The sequence below is a fragment of the Gadus macrocephalus genome, chromosome 3 (genome assembly GCF_031168955.1).
Source record: "Gadus macrocephalus chromosome 3, ASM3116895v1".
Classification (NCBI taxonomy): domain Eukaryota; kingdom Metazoa; phylum Chordata; class Actinopteri; order Gadiformes; family Gadidae; genus Gadus; species Gadus macrocephalus.
In genome coordinates this window covers 9,433,274-9,447,755 of record NC_082384.1, presented here as the reverse complement: position 1 = coordinate 9,447,755, position 14,482 = coordinate 9,433,274, and the positions used below count along the sequence as shown (strand labels likewise).

Genomic DNA, 14,482 nt, shown 5'->3' with positions numbered 1-14,482 from the left:
CACATGGAAAGAACCCACATAACAACAATGGAGGACATCGATCGCATTACTATTATTAGCTGGCATGTTGAAGAAGTTGGAGAAGTGGAACATGTTGGCTGCGGCGCTGCTATGGATGTTACCAGCATGGTTGCCATGTCGCTCTCGTGACTTCGTCACACTCTCTGGCCAATCAGTGGCCGGCCGTCTGCCGACGTCACCTTTTAGCATCGGCTCAGCTCGCTTGGAACCTAGAGCGAGTAGGTACTAGAAAAAGCAGCCACTTCAGGTACCAGATACCATGGTACCGCGGTGGAAACGCAAAAAATGCGAGCTGAGTCGAGTCGTGTCGAGTCGTGTCGAGCTGGTACCATGCAGTGGAAAAGCGGCATAAGTCACATTTCATACTTCCTAATCGGTTACTATTGAAGAGTGTAATTGGTAAGAAAGCATTTCACTATGTCAGTGGAGTGCTCTGTGAGAATATGTTCCTAGTGGCCTATACCTTCCTCTGTAGGGGACCATTTAGAGTTTCGACTGCTCCCTGCTCTGACCAATCAGGGCATATGTTCCCTGATGGATTCTGGGACTTCTCAATGCCGGAGATTGAGGGAGCAGTTTTGGGTTAGTTTAAATTTCAAAAAGAAAAAAAATGGTGGGCTGCTAGTTGTCCACCCTGAGCATTGAACAGCCCAGAGGGAGGGATTTCCATAGATCTATTATTTGAGAGTTCTGACAAAGCCTCGCCCAATCACATAAAGAGATGGGCGAATTTTTTTTGTTTCTCTCATTGACTAGTAAATATTTCTATCTATATATTAACAACCATGCAGATGAGAAGCCCAGAACATAATGGATAAATATTATGAAGTTGCATTTTTAGCAAGGCTACAGAGGAATTTATTTATGAAGAGTTTCTGACCATGGTAACCAGTTTCAAAAACAAAAACGAAAAAAGCAACTACAGGTTATCAACATGCAATTTCGTAATGAAAACAGCAAGTCAGGAAAGATGCAGCGAGGGGCATCAAACTGTGTGTGTGTGTGTGTGTGTGTGTGTGTGTGTGTGTGTGTGTGTGTGTGTGTGTGTGTGTGTGTGTGTGTGTGTGTGTGTGTGTGTGTGTGTGTGTGTGTGTGTGTGTGTGTGTCAGTTTGACTGTCTGCCTGTCACCATCACATCTGTCTGTCTGTCTGTCCATCCATCTGCCTATCTGCCTTCCTGCCAGTCTGATTCTCTGTCACCACATCTGTGTCTGTCTCCACTGAAGCCTGTAATCCGTCTGGCTCCTACAAGGTCATGTGAGGAGAGGCTGGCTGGGGCCCTGGCGACTGTTGCCATGGCGAGGGCAGCTCTTCCTAGCAACAGGCTATGAAGGCGGAAGCCGACAGCGAGCATTCCCTGCCTCTCAGTCTGACAGGGAGAGAGTGAGATTGTTCGGCTGCAGACTCGTGTCTTGTTGAAGACAGAATAATGAGAAGGGAAACAGCTGGCGTTGGTTGTGGTTAAGGCCAGCGAGTCCAGTGACTGGTGGAACCATGACGACCATTTACCTACTTCATTCAACTCCAAATGTTTATGGATGACATTGTGACGTTATTCTGAGAAAAACAATTGGGGAGGGTTGAATAAAGAAAGCTAGAGCAAAAATAATGAAGGAAACTAGAATTATCATTTGAATCCATTGCATTACACGCCAGTTTCTTCGATTTCAAATGGGAAGCGCAGTGCTTAACATCGCTACAGCCTTGGGGTGTGTGGGTGTGAGCAAAAGAAGCCCATGCTCACAGGAGAGAAAAGTGTCGGAAGAAAATGGAAGCCATAACTCTAACCAAATTTGAAGTTAACAAGAACTTGTTATCAAGGAGTGGTGTATTTGTGTGTCCCTTTTCACTCAGTAATGAGAGTACTGCATCATCCTCGATTCTCATGTACATCCATCATCATCGCCAAAAAGCAGAGAGCATGACGGAGATAAAGATATACAGACAGACACATCATACAACAAGACATATGACCTATGGACAAACAGACATGATATGTAGACAGACCACCAGAAAGACAGTGTTTAAATGCAGATCAGCTCCAGGGCCTCACCGTATGACGTATGCGCGGAAGGGCATGATGTGCTGCATGACTGCAGGGATGTGCAGCCATATTCGGATCTGAGGCAGAAAACAACAATATAACAAACGACACCTCAATACAGACAATCCACAACACACCGGCAGTCAGCTATTTCACAAATGGACACCTTTGGATGCAGTCTGGTCGGTTATTATCCCTCATGAATTTTGTTCAGGAGGCTGGTGCTATAATTTTTATACAGCACACTTCAAACACAAGGGGTATTCGTTGAGGTTTATACAGGCAAGAACCACACTCCAAAACGTAAAAGGACAATCAACAAAAGACAATTGAAGACAAACGATTCAAAGAAGAAATGTCAAATAGAATAATGACAAGTAGGCTAAAAAGCTAAATGTGTCGTACAAAATTCATGCATCTAAAACGAAATTCGAAAATGGTGTACAACAGACACAACTGTGTGTTCGCACAAACACAATGGTGTGCACGCAAATACAATGGTGTGTTCACACAAACGCAATGGTGTGTTTGCACAGTCAAAATGGCTGGATTGCCAACAGCCCGAGCTTTGGGTATTTGGGTATATATATTTTTTTTTTAAAAGGACCATTGCACGCTTCTCTGTTTATTTCAAGATGAAGCAGTTTGAAACAAGAGTACTGAGGGATTAGGAGCTTTTGTATGACCGCTCAAGCAGGAACTAGAAGGACAAGGAGATGTTCGGAGACTGCCGGTGTCATTGGCCAACACATCGCAGTGACTAAATCGTAAGCCTATGAGGCACACCAATTTGATTAGTCCATAAAGGACTAATCAATAAATTGGTTTGTCCATTGAATTGATGGATTGAAACACTGTTGGTGTATGATGTGTATATGAAAGGGTAATTATGATAATTATTCTAAAGCAATTTGAGTGACAGCCAACCGGTCTGAAAAGCACAAGTCCAGTACATTTACCGCTTAACCAAAAACTAAACACAACCATTTAGAAAAAAACAGTTAAAAGTAAATGAACAGAGATGAAAGTACATGAAAAATATCTGTGTATCATTTTGTAATAACACATGATCATATTATATATATTTTATCAGCTTCAAGCCAAATTAAAGTATGGGAGGGCACAAGAGTAAACACGGCCGGGACGCGGCGCGTGTTCCCAGGGGACTCACGTTGGACACGATGGTGATGAAGGCGTGGGCAATGGGGAAGGGGAGGCTGTCGGGGGCGCCCAGCTCAAAGCACTCCTTCATCAGGGACAGCCCGTGCTTCCCGCAGAACAGACACACGTAGCGCAGCAGGTGGAGCGGTACCTCCACGTCCTGGAACACCAGAGCAGAGGGCTGAAGGAGGGCTCACTGCTGTGGGGGGGGGGGGGGGTCTGTGGGGGTGTGTTGGTCTTTGGGGGGGTGGTGGTCTGTGAGGGGGTGGTGGTCTGTTGAGTGGTGGTGGCCCGTGGTGGGGGGGGGGTGGTGGTCTGTGAGGGGGTGGTAGTGTGTGGGGTGGTGGGGGCCTGTGTTGGGGGGTGGTGGTGGGGGCCTGTGTTGGGGGGGTGGTGGTGGTCTGTGAGGGGGTGGTAGTTGGGGGGGTGGTGGGGGCCTGTGTTGGGGGGTGGTGGTGGCCTGTGGGGTGGTGGGGGCCTGTGTTGGGGGGTGGTAGTCTGTGTTGGGGGGGTGGTGGTGGCAGTCTGTGTTGGGGGGATGCTGGTGGTAGTCTGTGTTGGGGGGATGCTGGTGGTAGTCTGTGTTGGGGGGGGGGTGGTAGTCTGTGTTGGGGGGTGGTGGTAGTCTGTGTTGGGGGGGTGGTGGCAGTCTGTGTTGGGGGGGTGGTGGTGGCAGTCTGTGTTGGGGGGATGCTGGTGGTAGTCTGTGTTGGGGGGGTGGTGGCAGTCTGTGTTGGGGGGTGGTGGCAGTCTGTGTTGGGGGGTGGTGGCAGTCTGTGTTGGGGGGTGGTGGCAGTCTGTGTTGGGGGGATGCTGGTGGTAGTCTGTGTTGGGGGGATGCTGGTGGTAGTCTGTGTTGGGGGGTGGTGGTGGTAGTCTGTGTTGGGGGGTGGTGGTGGTAGTCTGTTTGGGGGGGGGTGGTGGCAGTCTGTGTTGGGGGGGTGGTGGCAGTCTGTGTTGGGGGGGGGGTGGTGGCAGTCTGTGTTGGGGGGGGGGTGGTGGTAGTCTGTGTTGGGGGGGTGGTGGCAGTCTGTGTTGGGGGGGGGTGGTGGTAGTCTGTGTTGGGGGGGGGGGTGGTGGTAGTCTGTGTTGGGGGGGTGGTGGCAGTCTGTGTTGGGGGGTGGTGGTGGCAGTCTGTGTTGGGGGGGGGTCGTGGTAGTCTGTGTTGGGGGGTGGTGGTGGCAGTCTGTGTTGGGGGGGTGGTGGTAGTCTGTGTTGGGGGGGTGGTGGTAGTCTGTGTTGGGGGGGTGGTGGTAGTCTGTGTTGGGGGGGTGGTGGTAGTCTGTGTTGGGGGGGGGGTGGTGGTAGTCTGTGTTGGGGGGTGGTGGTGGCAGTCTGTGTTGGGGGGGTGGTGGTAGTCTGTGTTGGGGGGGTGGTGGCAGTCTGTGTTGGGGGGGTGGTGGCAGTCTGTGTTGGGGGGGTGGTGGTAGTCTGTGTTGGGGGGTGGTGGTAGTCTGTGTTGGGGGGGTGGTGGCAGTCTGTGTTGGGGGGGTGGTGGTAGTCTGTGTTGGGGGGGTGGTGGTAGTCTGTGTTGGGGGTGGTGGTAGTCTGTGTTGGGGGGGGGGTGGTGGCAGTCTGTGTTGGGGGGGGGGGGTGGTGGGAGTCTGTGTTGGGGGGGGTGGTGGTAGTCTGTGTTGGGGGGGGTGGTGGTAGTCTGTGTTGGGGGGGTGGTGGCAGTCTGTGTTGGGGGGGTGGTGGTAGTCTGTTTGGGGGGGGGGGGTGGCAGTCTGTGTTGGGGGGGTGGTGGCAGTCTGTGTTGGGGGGGGGGTGGTGGTAGTCTGTGTTGGGGGGGTGGTGGCAGTCTGTGTTGGGGGGGTGGTGGTAGTCTGTGTTGGGGGGGGGGGTGGTGGCAGTCTGTGTTGGGGGGGGGGGTGGTGGCAGTCTGTGTTGGGGGGGGGGGTGGTGGCAGTCTGTGTTGGGGGGGTGGTGGTAGTCTGTGTTGGGGGGGGGGTGGTGGCAGTCTGTGTTGGGGGGGTGGTGGTAGTCTGTGTTGGGGGGGGGGTGGTGGTAGTCTGTGTTGGGGGGGTGGTGGTAGTCTGTGTTGGGGGGGTGGTGGTAGTCTGTGTTGGGGGGGTGGTGGTAGTCTGTGTTGGGGGGGTGGTGGCAGTCTGTGTTGGGGGGGTGGTGGTAGTCTGTGTTGGGGGGGGGTGGTGGCAGTCTGTTGGGGGGGTGGTGGTAGTCTGTGTTGGGGGGGGGGGTGGTGGTAGTCTGTGTTGGGGGGGTGGTGGCAGTCTGTGTTGGGGGGGGGGTGGTGGTAGTCTGTGTTGGGGGGGTGGTGGTAGTCTGTGTTGGGGGGGTGGTGGTAGTCTGTGTTGGGGGGGTGGTGGCAGTCTGTGTTGGGGGGGGGGGTGGTGGCAGTCTGTGTTGGGGGGGGGGGGGTGGTGGGAGTCTGTGTTGGGGGGGGGTGGTGGTAGTCTGTGTTGGGGGGGGTGGTGGTAGTCTGTGTTGGGGGGGTGGTGGCAGTCTGTGTTGGGGGGGTGGTGGCAGTCTGTGTTGGGGGGGGGTGGTGGTAGTCTGTGTTGGGGGGGGGGTGGTGGCAGTCTGTGTTGGGGGGGTGGTGGTGATAGTCTGTGTTGGGGGGGTGGTGGTGGCAGTCTGTGTTGGGGGGGGGGGTGGTGGTAGTCTGTGTTGGGGGGGTGGTGGTGATAGTCTGTGTTGGGGGGGTGGTGGTGGCAGTCTGTGTTGGGGGGGGGGGTGGTGGCAGTCTGTGTTGGGGGGGGGTGGTAGTCTGTGTTGGGGGGGTGGTGATAGTCTGTGTTGGGGGGGTGGTGATAGTCTGTGTTGGGGGGGTGGTGATAGTCTGTGTTGGGGGGGTGGTGATAGTCTGTGTTGGGGGGTGGTGGTAGTCTGTGTTGGGGGGGGGGTGGTAGTCTGTGTTGGGGGGTGGTGGTAGTCTGTGTTGGGGGGGGGGGTGGTGGCAGTCTGTGTTGGGGGGGGGGGTGGTGGTAGTCTGTGTTGGGGGGGTGGTGGTGATAGTCTGTGTTGGGGGGGTGGTGGTGGCAGTCTGTGTTGGGGGGGTGGTGGTGGCCATTTTTCAGCTGACCATTTTTTTTTTTTTTGTACAAGCTTCTTGCTAGAACAATCACACACGTTTATGTTTAGACATCATCCATGGGGCTTCCCATTTAACACTTATCTAGAAAAACGGGTCAGGTGTCCCAACTTGGGAAACCCCTAGGACAGCCCAACAACCAGTCACATGATCAGGGTCTCTGGAAGAGCAGGTGCTTACGTTCATGTCGCAGAAGGAGCCCAGGATGTTACTTTCGTGTGCAGATATGTCCTAGAGAGACAAACACAGGTGAGGCAAGAACATGTTTAAAATGTATGATACTGTATACCAACAGCTACTTCAACAATAACATGTGATGTATTGGTCGGTTGTGTGCAGGCTGTACCTCTATAGTTGGTACAGCCTGCACACAGTGGGGCATGTTGTGATTGTAGGTCGTGTACCTCTATAGTAGGGCCTGTAGGCTGTACCTCTATAGTAGGGCCTGTAGGCTGTACCGCTATAGTAGGGCCTGTAGGCTGTACCTCTATAGTAGGGCCTGTAGGCTGTACCGCTATAGTAGGGCCTGTAGGCTGTACCTCTATAGTAGGGCCTGTAGGCTGTACCTCTATATTAGGGCCTGTAGGCTGTACCTCTATAGTAGGGCCTGTAGGCTGTACCTCTATAGTAGGGCCTGTAGGCTGTACCTCTATAGTAGGGCCTGTAGGCTGTACCTCTATAGTAGGGTGTGTGTTGTGCTTGTAGGCTGTACCTCTATAGTAGGGTGTGTAGGCTGTACCTCTATAGTAGGGCCTGTAGGCTGTACCTCTATAGTAGGGCCTGTAGGCTGTACCTCTATATTAGGGCCTGTAGGCTGTACCTCTATATTAGGGCCTGTAGACTGTACCTCTATAGTAGGGCCTGTAGGCTGTACCTCTATAGTAGGGCCTGTAGGCTGTACCTCTATAGTAGGGCCTGTAGGCTGTACCTCTATAGTAGGGCCTGTAGGCTGTACCTCTATAGTAGGGTGTGTGTTGTGCTTGTAGGCTGTACCTCTATAGTAGGGTGTGTAGGCTGTACCTCTATAGTAGGGTGTGTGTTGTGCTTGTAGGCTGTACCTCTATAGTAGGGTGTGTAGGCTGTACCTCTATAGTAGGGTGTGTAGGCTGTACCTCTATAGTAGGGTGTGTAGGCTGTACCTCTATAGTAGGGTGTGTGTTGTGCTTGTAGGCTGTACCTCTATAGTAGGGTGTGTAGGCTGTACCTCTATAGTAGGGTGTGTAGGCTGTACCTCTATAGTAGGGTGTGTAGGCTGTACCTCTATAGTAGGGTGCGTGTTGTGCTTGTAGGCCGTGTACAGGGGGAACTGGATCTGGAAGATCTTGGCCGTGCACATCAGAAGCTTCTCCTTCTCCTCGGTGCTCCACGAGGTTAGGGGTTCATTGTCGTCTGTGGCCCCGCTGGCGCTTTCCCCCGCCACTGACCCAGACTCCCCACCAGCTCCCGACCCATGACCACCACCACCACCTTCGAGGCCCCCCAGGTCCGACGCTACAGCTGGAGCCTGGCCCGCCTGCTGGCCCGCCCCCGCCCCCTGGTTCTGGTTCTGGTTCAGGTCGGGGGCGTCGGCGGCGTCCTCCTCGGCAGAGTCCCGCTCCACGTTGACGGGCTCATCCTCCCCCGGCGAGGAAGGCCGTGGGAGCAGGGCCGTGCCGCCTCCCCCCGCACCACCGGCCGAGGCTCCGCCTCCCCAGCCGGGAGACCCCGCCCCCACGCCGGTGTGCGTGCGTCCGTGTAGGGAGCAGAGCAGCTCCCTCAGGCCGCTGATCTGGGAGACCACCAGGTTGATGAGGGCGTACACCAGCTGGTTGAACACCTCCAGGTGCTTGTACTCCTTGAAGCAGCACAGACATTGCCTGGGGAAGGGGGAGAGGTTGGGAGAGGTAGACGGTGGGCTAGTCATGAGGAGCTCTTTGTACAGAACAACCATACTGTTCATGTTCTTGGTACATGCATTTGTGACCGTATCCAGAAATACCAACAATGTCCCTCGCAATTAATTACGCATTGAATGAATTTATCTGAAAGTTCGGGTGTACCTTGTAAAAATAATAAATAGCACTTGGCCACTGTCTTGCTGCATGCCATTGTTGCCATTTTCCAATAGTTTTGTGCCACCTTTGAAGTTTCCCATAGCCTGCGAGGCCGGTGAATCTCGATTTACAAATAACGACAAACAGTTTGTTGGTCTATAGTAGACACCACTAGGACTAAATAACACATTAGCAAGGGCAGTCGGTACCATCAAGGGATGGTGAAACTCTGCAAGGCTGCAGTTTACACAAATATATCAGATATTAAAAATGAAGGAGGAACAGGGTTACCATCTCCCAGCCCTCTGTATACCCAGCTACAAGCAGCTACAAGCAGCTCCACACTGCTTACTAAATCACTGAGCGGGTGCCGTTTAGCATGAGAAGTTAATTGCTATGAAGGTCAATGCCCAAGGCTCCTGGGCCAGGCCAGGAACATTCCTCTGCTGGATGAAGCAGCAGATCAGAAACAGCCCGGACTCAGACAGAGAGAAAACCTCATGTACGTTCTGGAACGTGGGCCTCGTTAGCATCGTCTGCCTCAAAGCACAGAGAAACACGCTACAGACATCTCTGTTCCTCCAAAAAGAAGGGCTGCAATATGAGTCGATCAGCAGGAAAATCATCTCATCTATTAAACATTTGCTGCAGTTTATTTGAGATAGCACATTTAAGACATCACTTTGGTAAACGACGATGGCAATAATCGTTAGTTGCAGCCCTTCTTAAAAGGGTTGAAGTGCACTTCTGTGACGGGTAGTCGCGTTGGCCTCTACGTTGGCCTCTGGGTCTCTACAACAGAGGTATACCTACACCCTTGGTAATTACATCACAGGCAGTTAGCTGCAGTAGGGCAGGGCTAGCAGGCAAGGGCTAGTAGGGCAGGGCTAGGTGGGATTAGGGTAGGGTAAGGGGCAGTAGGGCAGGGCTAGGTGGGATTAGGGTAGGGTAAGGGGCAGTAGGGCAGGGCTAGGTGGGATTAGGGTAGGGTAAGGGGCAGGAGGGCAGGGCTAGGTGTGATAAGGGTAGGGTAAGGGGCAGGAGGGCAGGGCTAGGTGTGAGCAGGGTGGGTAAGGGGCAGTAGGGCAGGGCTAGGTGTGAAGCAGGGACACTCACCTCTGGGTCCAGGAGCTGATGTATCCCAGGACTCTTAAGGCATGTTCCTTCTTCAGCTGAAAGCCTCCCTCGCTGCCGTCTGCATCCGATACTGTGGGGGAAGGACACGCACAAGCAGTGAGGCCTTCTGTTCCCCTTGACCATGACCATTCGTCTGTTATCCTCTTATCGTTTGTTCACCCCTGGCCAATGTCCTTCACAAGCATGAAAGAAATATTCGCTCCGTTACATTTATTTAGCTGCAATTTGTCCAAAAGGGACAAAAGTAATACAATGAGTGCGTTCAACCATGAATATTCAACCCGAGAATAATGAGATGACATACAATGAATCAAATAAGCAAAGAGCGTTGAGTGCTACATTATAGAGGAGAGACATAGAAGAGAAAGATTGTTATTGGGTTTTTATGAGCCACGATGCCGTCTGAACAGATGAGCCTTCAGTCTGCGGTGTAAGATGGGTAGGGTATCAGCTGTCCTGATGTGGGGAGTTTGATCCACCTTTGTGGAGCCAGGACAGCAGGGCTAGGTATGAGTGAATTTGACATCCAAATCGAATAACCTTAACTGCCTCTGCAGCTCATTGGTTATGCCAGACAAAATGTCCAACCAATACGAAAGTAAATGTTTCCACCTGGACAAAGGACAGGCTGACAGGCTTTGCGCTACTGTGTGTTTTTTCACCTTATTACAGCCAATAAAATCCCAAAGGACTAAATACCATTTCACCTACAATGAGAGAAGGACACAGAGAGACAGAGACAGAGACAGAGACAGAGAGAGGCATAGAGAAGGTCCAAGGAAGAGAGACCAAGGGAGAAAGAGAGACAGTTTCAATCCTGACCTTTTGTGTCATCAAACAAAGCCAGAAAGGATGGGCAGAAAGAGACGATAAGATGCGGGGCAGACAGACAGTAATCCATTTCTCTAGCCCTTTTCACACATGCACTGCAAACCTGAACTCACATAGACTCATGTGAGACCGTATATAGCCCAATCCGTTGGTCCGGACCATAGACAGAATTTTTCCTGCCAGCTCCCTAGCACAAAGTCAAGGTAATGTCTGATTGAGCACATGCACAAAGAGAGCAGGTCATTGACCAGAGAATTCACAGCGACTAGGTGCTGTTCTACATATTACGGTACGGTAGGAGACATTAAATACTTAGAAGAAAAGCAAGTGTTTATGACATTTATATTATGCGACGGGTGTGACACCGGAAGAACAGGCCATTTCGGATGAGTCTAAAATACATGTAGTATTGATATAATCAGAAACAATGTCATAGTCTAGTCCGCCATCTTCAATGTGGCGTCAACATTGAACTTTTTTCTCCATGTTCTGCCTCCTGCACACTTTCCCCAGGTGCCCGCCCTCAACTACACTAAACCGAACTTCCAGTATGTGAGGACGCCCCCGACACGGAGAATCTCCTGCTGTGTGCTACCTGTGGGAGCCGGCGACTCAGAGTTCATACGTGAAAAGGGCCTCTGATGGAACTGATATAATGCAGAGCTCTTCTGAAGCAGGGATCACGAATCAGGGCGATGTTGAGGGTGTCAAGACTCCTTAATGAAAGGTTAGCAGTCTGCCTGTAGGCATCCTTTATTGCTCTAGTCAGTCTGCTTCTTAATGACCGTCATTGTTACAGATGCCTGCACAATAACTATAATATGCATAGCAATAGATTCTCTGCCATCGATTCTTATTACTCTAGAAAACTTTCCAATTACAATGGCCTATGCAACATTATACACAATGTATTATGAAATTATGCATCTATTTTTAAGACACAGTAGTCAAATCTATCCATATGGTTTTGGATAGTAAATGTCTCAGTTCTTTGCAGTGCCAACACAGACGGCTGACTATAGAACAAAAAACCTTTGATAAATGAATAGTATTTATACAGTAGGAGAGGTGCAGAGGTTTGTAGATGAAAAGTGAACCCCCACTTAAAACAACTGCAATCAGTCTTCAATTCTATTCACTTTTTAGCAAAAGTTTTAAGCCAAAGCGTCCGCCAGTGACTTCAGATACATGTCATTAAAAGTAGGTAGTGTTTGGCTATCTGGCACAAGGAACTCAAAAGGCAGGCTGTCGACGTTGGGAAGCAAACGCAGAACCTTTCAACTGGTAAAGAAACCCCCTAACTACTAAACCGTAGACAATATCATGTACCCTGGCCTCACATTATATTAGGTCAGCTCCCAGCAATGCTCACAAGTATTATTTAACGCCATATAAGCTGACAACTGAGGTTGCATTAATTTAAAACTGGTGTTTCCACTATGGTCTCATTCCCTCGTTTAGAAACTCACACGAAGAAACATGCTTAAAGGTCAGAGGTTATGCAGAGAAAGCACAGCACATGGGCCTGCCAGTCTCAAACGCGAGACACAGCTGACAGCCCCCCAATAAACCACACACACAACCACCCCAATAAACACACACAAGGTTTTGTAGTATAGAAGATTTGACACATGTGTACTAGGCCTATGTTCAGCAGGGAAAGTACAAAAAGAGAATGTCTAGCAATTATGTGAGACAATCAGCTGTTATACAGTATTATCAACAGGGATGTGGAACAATCAATCTTTTTCTTTTTGTGTGTCCCTATGAGTAAGGCAAAGAAAAACCTTATTACTTAGCACTTACTTACTGTCATTCAAGCAAAACACCTTGAGCGACAGTGATATGTGGAACTAATGTGCAATAGCTTGTAAAAAATACAGACAACAAACAAAGCCTTGTTAACCAGCATGAACCACCGACAGCTCTGCTCCTTCAATATTGATCTGGTATTGCATTCCAATTGAGCCTTCTAGCTTTACCCTGAACCCAAGTTGAAGCCCATTGACAAGTAGCAGTTTAAGGGCCAACTTGGTTCATCGATTAACAACCATCTATCCGAGAGCACCCACACTAAACACCAACATATCAGCCTGGTTGCAAAGGTCATTAAGCTGTCCCCCCATCTTGAACAAACATTTGCCAAACCACTAACAATAGGATGCTGTAGACCACTCAAACAGGGGAGCCCCCGGAAGTACTAACAAAGAAGTCGATTTTGTTGATAATTATTGCTCATCAACAAAGTTACAATCAGAAAAAGAAAAGCAAACCTCAGCGTCTTCCATTTCAAAGCAGAGCCCAGTACAATAATAAAGAATTATTCTAAAAGAAAACAGTATAATATTAGTTTAGAGGCGTCTGCAATATTAACAATGATGCTAAATTGTAATAGCATAATTGCGAAGTTCAATGGAAAACATTGGTGGTTTGGGGTCGATGAAGGGGTACTGGAGCCGAATTGATGTGAGGGGTACACAAGACAGAAAAGGAAACACTGCCGTGGTTGGTCCTACACCTAGAGCATCGCACAGCGATACGTTTTCATGGATAGTGTTGGAAGACTTTCAGGTTTTAGGGATATTATGTGCGAGCATCCTCAACACAATGGCTGGCAGTGGTCCTGACCAAGACACCAAACAGAGTCGTGGACTGTGGTGCAAGATTCAACTTCTTACCCAAAACCTTACAATAGCCACGATCTGTTTGACACGCATAAATTCCTATCTGGCTTCTATGTGTCTGGAATATAAACATGCTTAAAGAAAAGCTTAAAGCCACCTAGGAGCTTGCTTGAAGTGGTTATTGAAGATGACAGGCCCAACACACATCCAGCCATACATTTAGCTTACTGTTTGAAATCCGGTACAATGACATGAAAAGATAAGCACTACAACCACATGGAAAAGGACTGTCTATAGCCCAGCCGTGGTACCGTAGACTTAAAATGGGTATACATATACGTAGAAAATGATGTTGCTAGACAGCCAGCCGCTACCATGCTAACAAGCTTCACTAAATAGAAGGCAGCAATGCTAACGTTTTGGACTTAGCTTAGCATTACCTTTCGGTGCAAAAAAAATGTAACTTACTTTCATTTAACACCTCCACCAACTCGGCGCAGTTTTCACACATTGTTCATGAAGAAGGGCAGATCACCTGGTCACACCATGGCTCTGGAAATTGTTGACTGTCACAATTGGTTGGCAGCTGGTTGTTTTGGGGCCCAGTGGAAATAATTATTATTTAAGATTAACTCTGTTGCATGAACCAAAAACCCAGGGAGAACAGTCGGCAAAGGGTATGAGTTACGTTAAAAACCGGGATTGATTTACATCCCAAATTTGAGCGACACTGGAAGATAGAGTCGAGTTTGTTGTCTCCAATCTGAGCGTTTAGTGGAGGGTAGACACGGCCACCATGTTGGAAAAGGGACTTTCGCTCGGCACTTACCGCCGTCTCCTCCGAAGCGTTCGGCTTTTTCCGCTAGTATCGCGGTGGTAGGTCCATGAGGTATTTTTTTCAGTTAAATTCTGATTCTGATTTTGGTTCAGATTCTGATACAGAAAAATTTATTCGGCTCGATATCGAGATGATCAAAAAAAATTAAAATTAAAATTTGAACACGGAAATATGAGTAAGCCAATACAATAATGAAATATAAGAATTGCATTTTGTTGTTGCACGTTAAATTTAAACAGGCAATGAAATAAGAATTATAGAAATTAATAAAAAAAAAGTGCACAGACAATCTAGTGTTTAAAAGAAAACATACAAATATTCTAAAACGCGAAATACCCTAAACTTTTGTGAAATCATAATCAGCATTTCACATAATGTTCGAATATCAACACACCAAAAAATTGATTGTTAATTTCTTGCACAGGAGTCACGGGGCAGCGTCTCTCTTTATTCCTTCCTGTTCTATAACTTATTACTTGCAGATCGTATTGTTTAGTTTGTATTTCTAGTTAAGTCACCACACTTAATGCTTGTATACTGAAGGTTTAAAAATAGGCTTGTTTTTGAAATTGAACGCAATAATACGAGGCATTGTCATCGATTGTTAAGAACATAGTTTGACACTGAATTTAATGTTTGATCCAGGGTTGTAGCCACACAATAAGAAAAGTAGATTCATTTAAAAAATAGTGATTCTTATCTACGAATCAATACACAACTTGTACAATTCGATTAAATGTT

General features: G+C 49.1%; 1 protein-coding gene across 2 annotated transcripts in view; it reads right to left on the bottom strand.

Moving 5' to 3' along the window:
• LOC132454000 (ubiquitin carboxyl-terminal hydrolase 34-like) overlaps positions 1 to 13,742 on the bottom strand; it is a 55,085-nt gene extending 41,343 nt beyond the window's left edge. For both annotated transcript variants that reach the window (XM_060047134.1, XM_060047135.1), the window contains exons 1-6: positions 13,372 to 13,742; positions 9,428 to 9,518; positions 7,537 to 8,134; positions 6,459 to 6,509; positions 3,237 to 3,386; positions 2,075 to 2,142 (exon numbers count right to left, since the gene is read on the bottom strand). In XM_060047134.1, the coding sequence (XP_059903117.1) occupies positions 2,075 to 2,142; positions 3,237 to 3,386; positions 6,459 to 6,509; positions 7,537 to 8,134; positions 9,428 to 9,518; positions 13,372 to 13,414 (1,001 nt within the window). In that variant the 5' untranslated portion in view covers positions 13,415 to 13,742. The remainder of the gene's footprint in view (positions 1 to 2,074; positions 2,143 to 3,236; positions 3,387 to 6,458; positions 6,510 to 7,536; positions 8,135 to 9,427; positions 9,519 to 13,371) is intronic.
• Between the last annotated feature and the right edge of the window lie 740 nt (positions 13,743 to 14,482).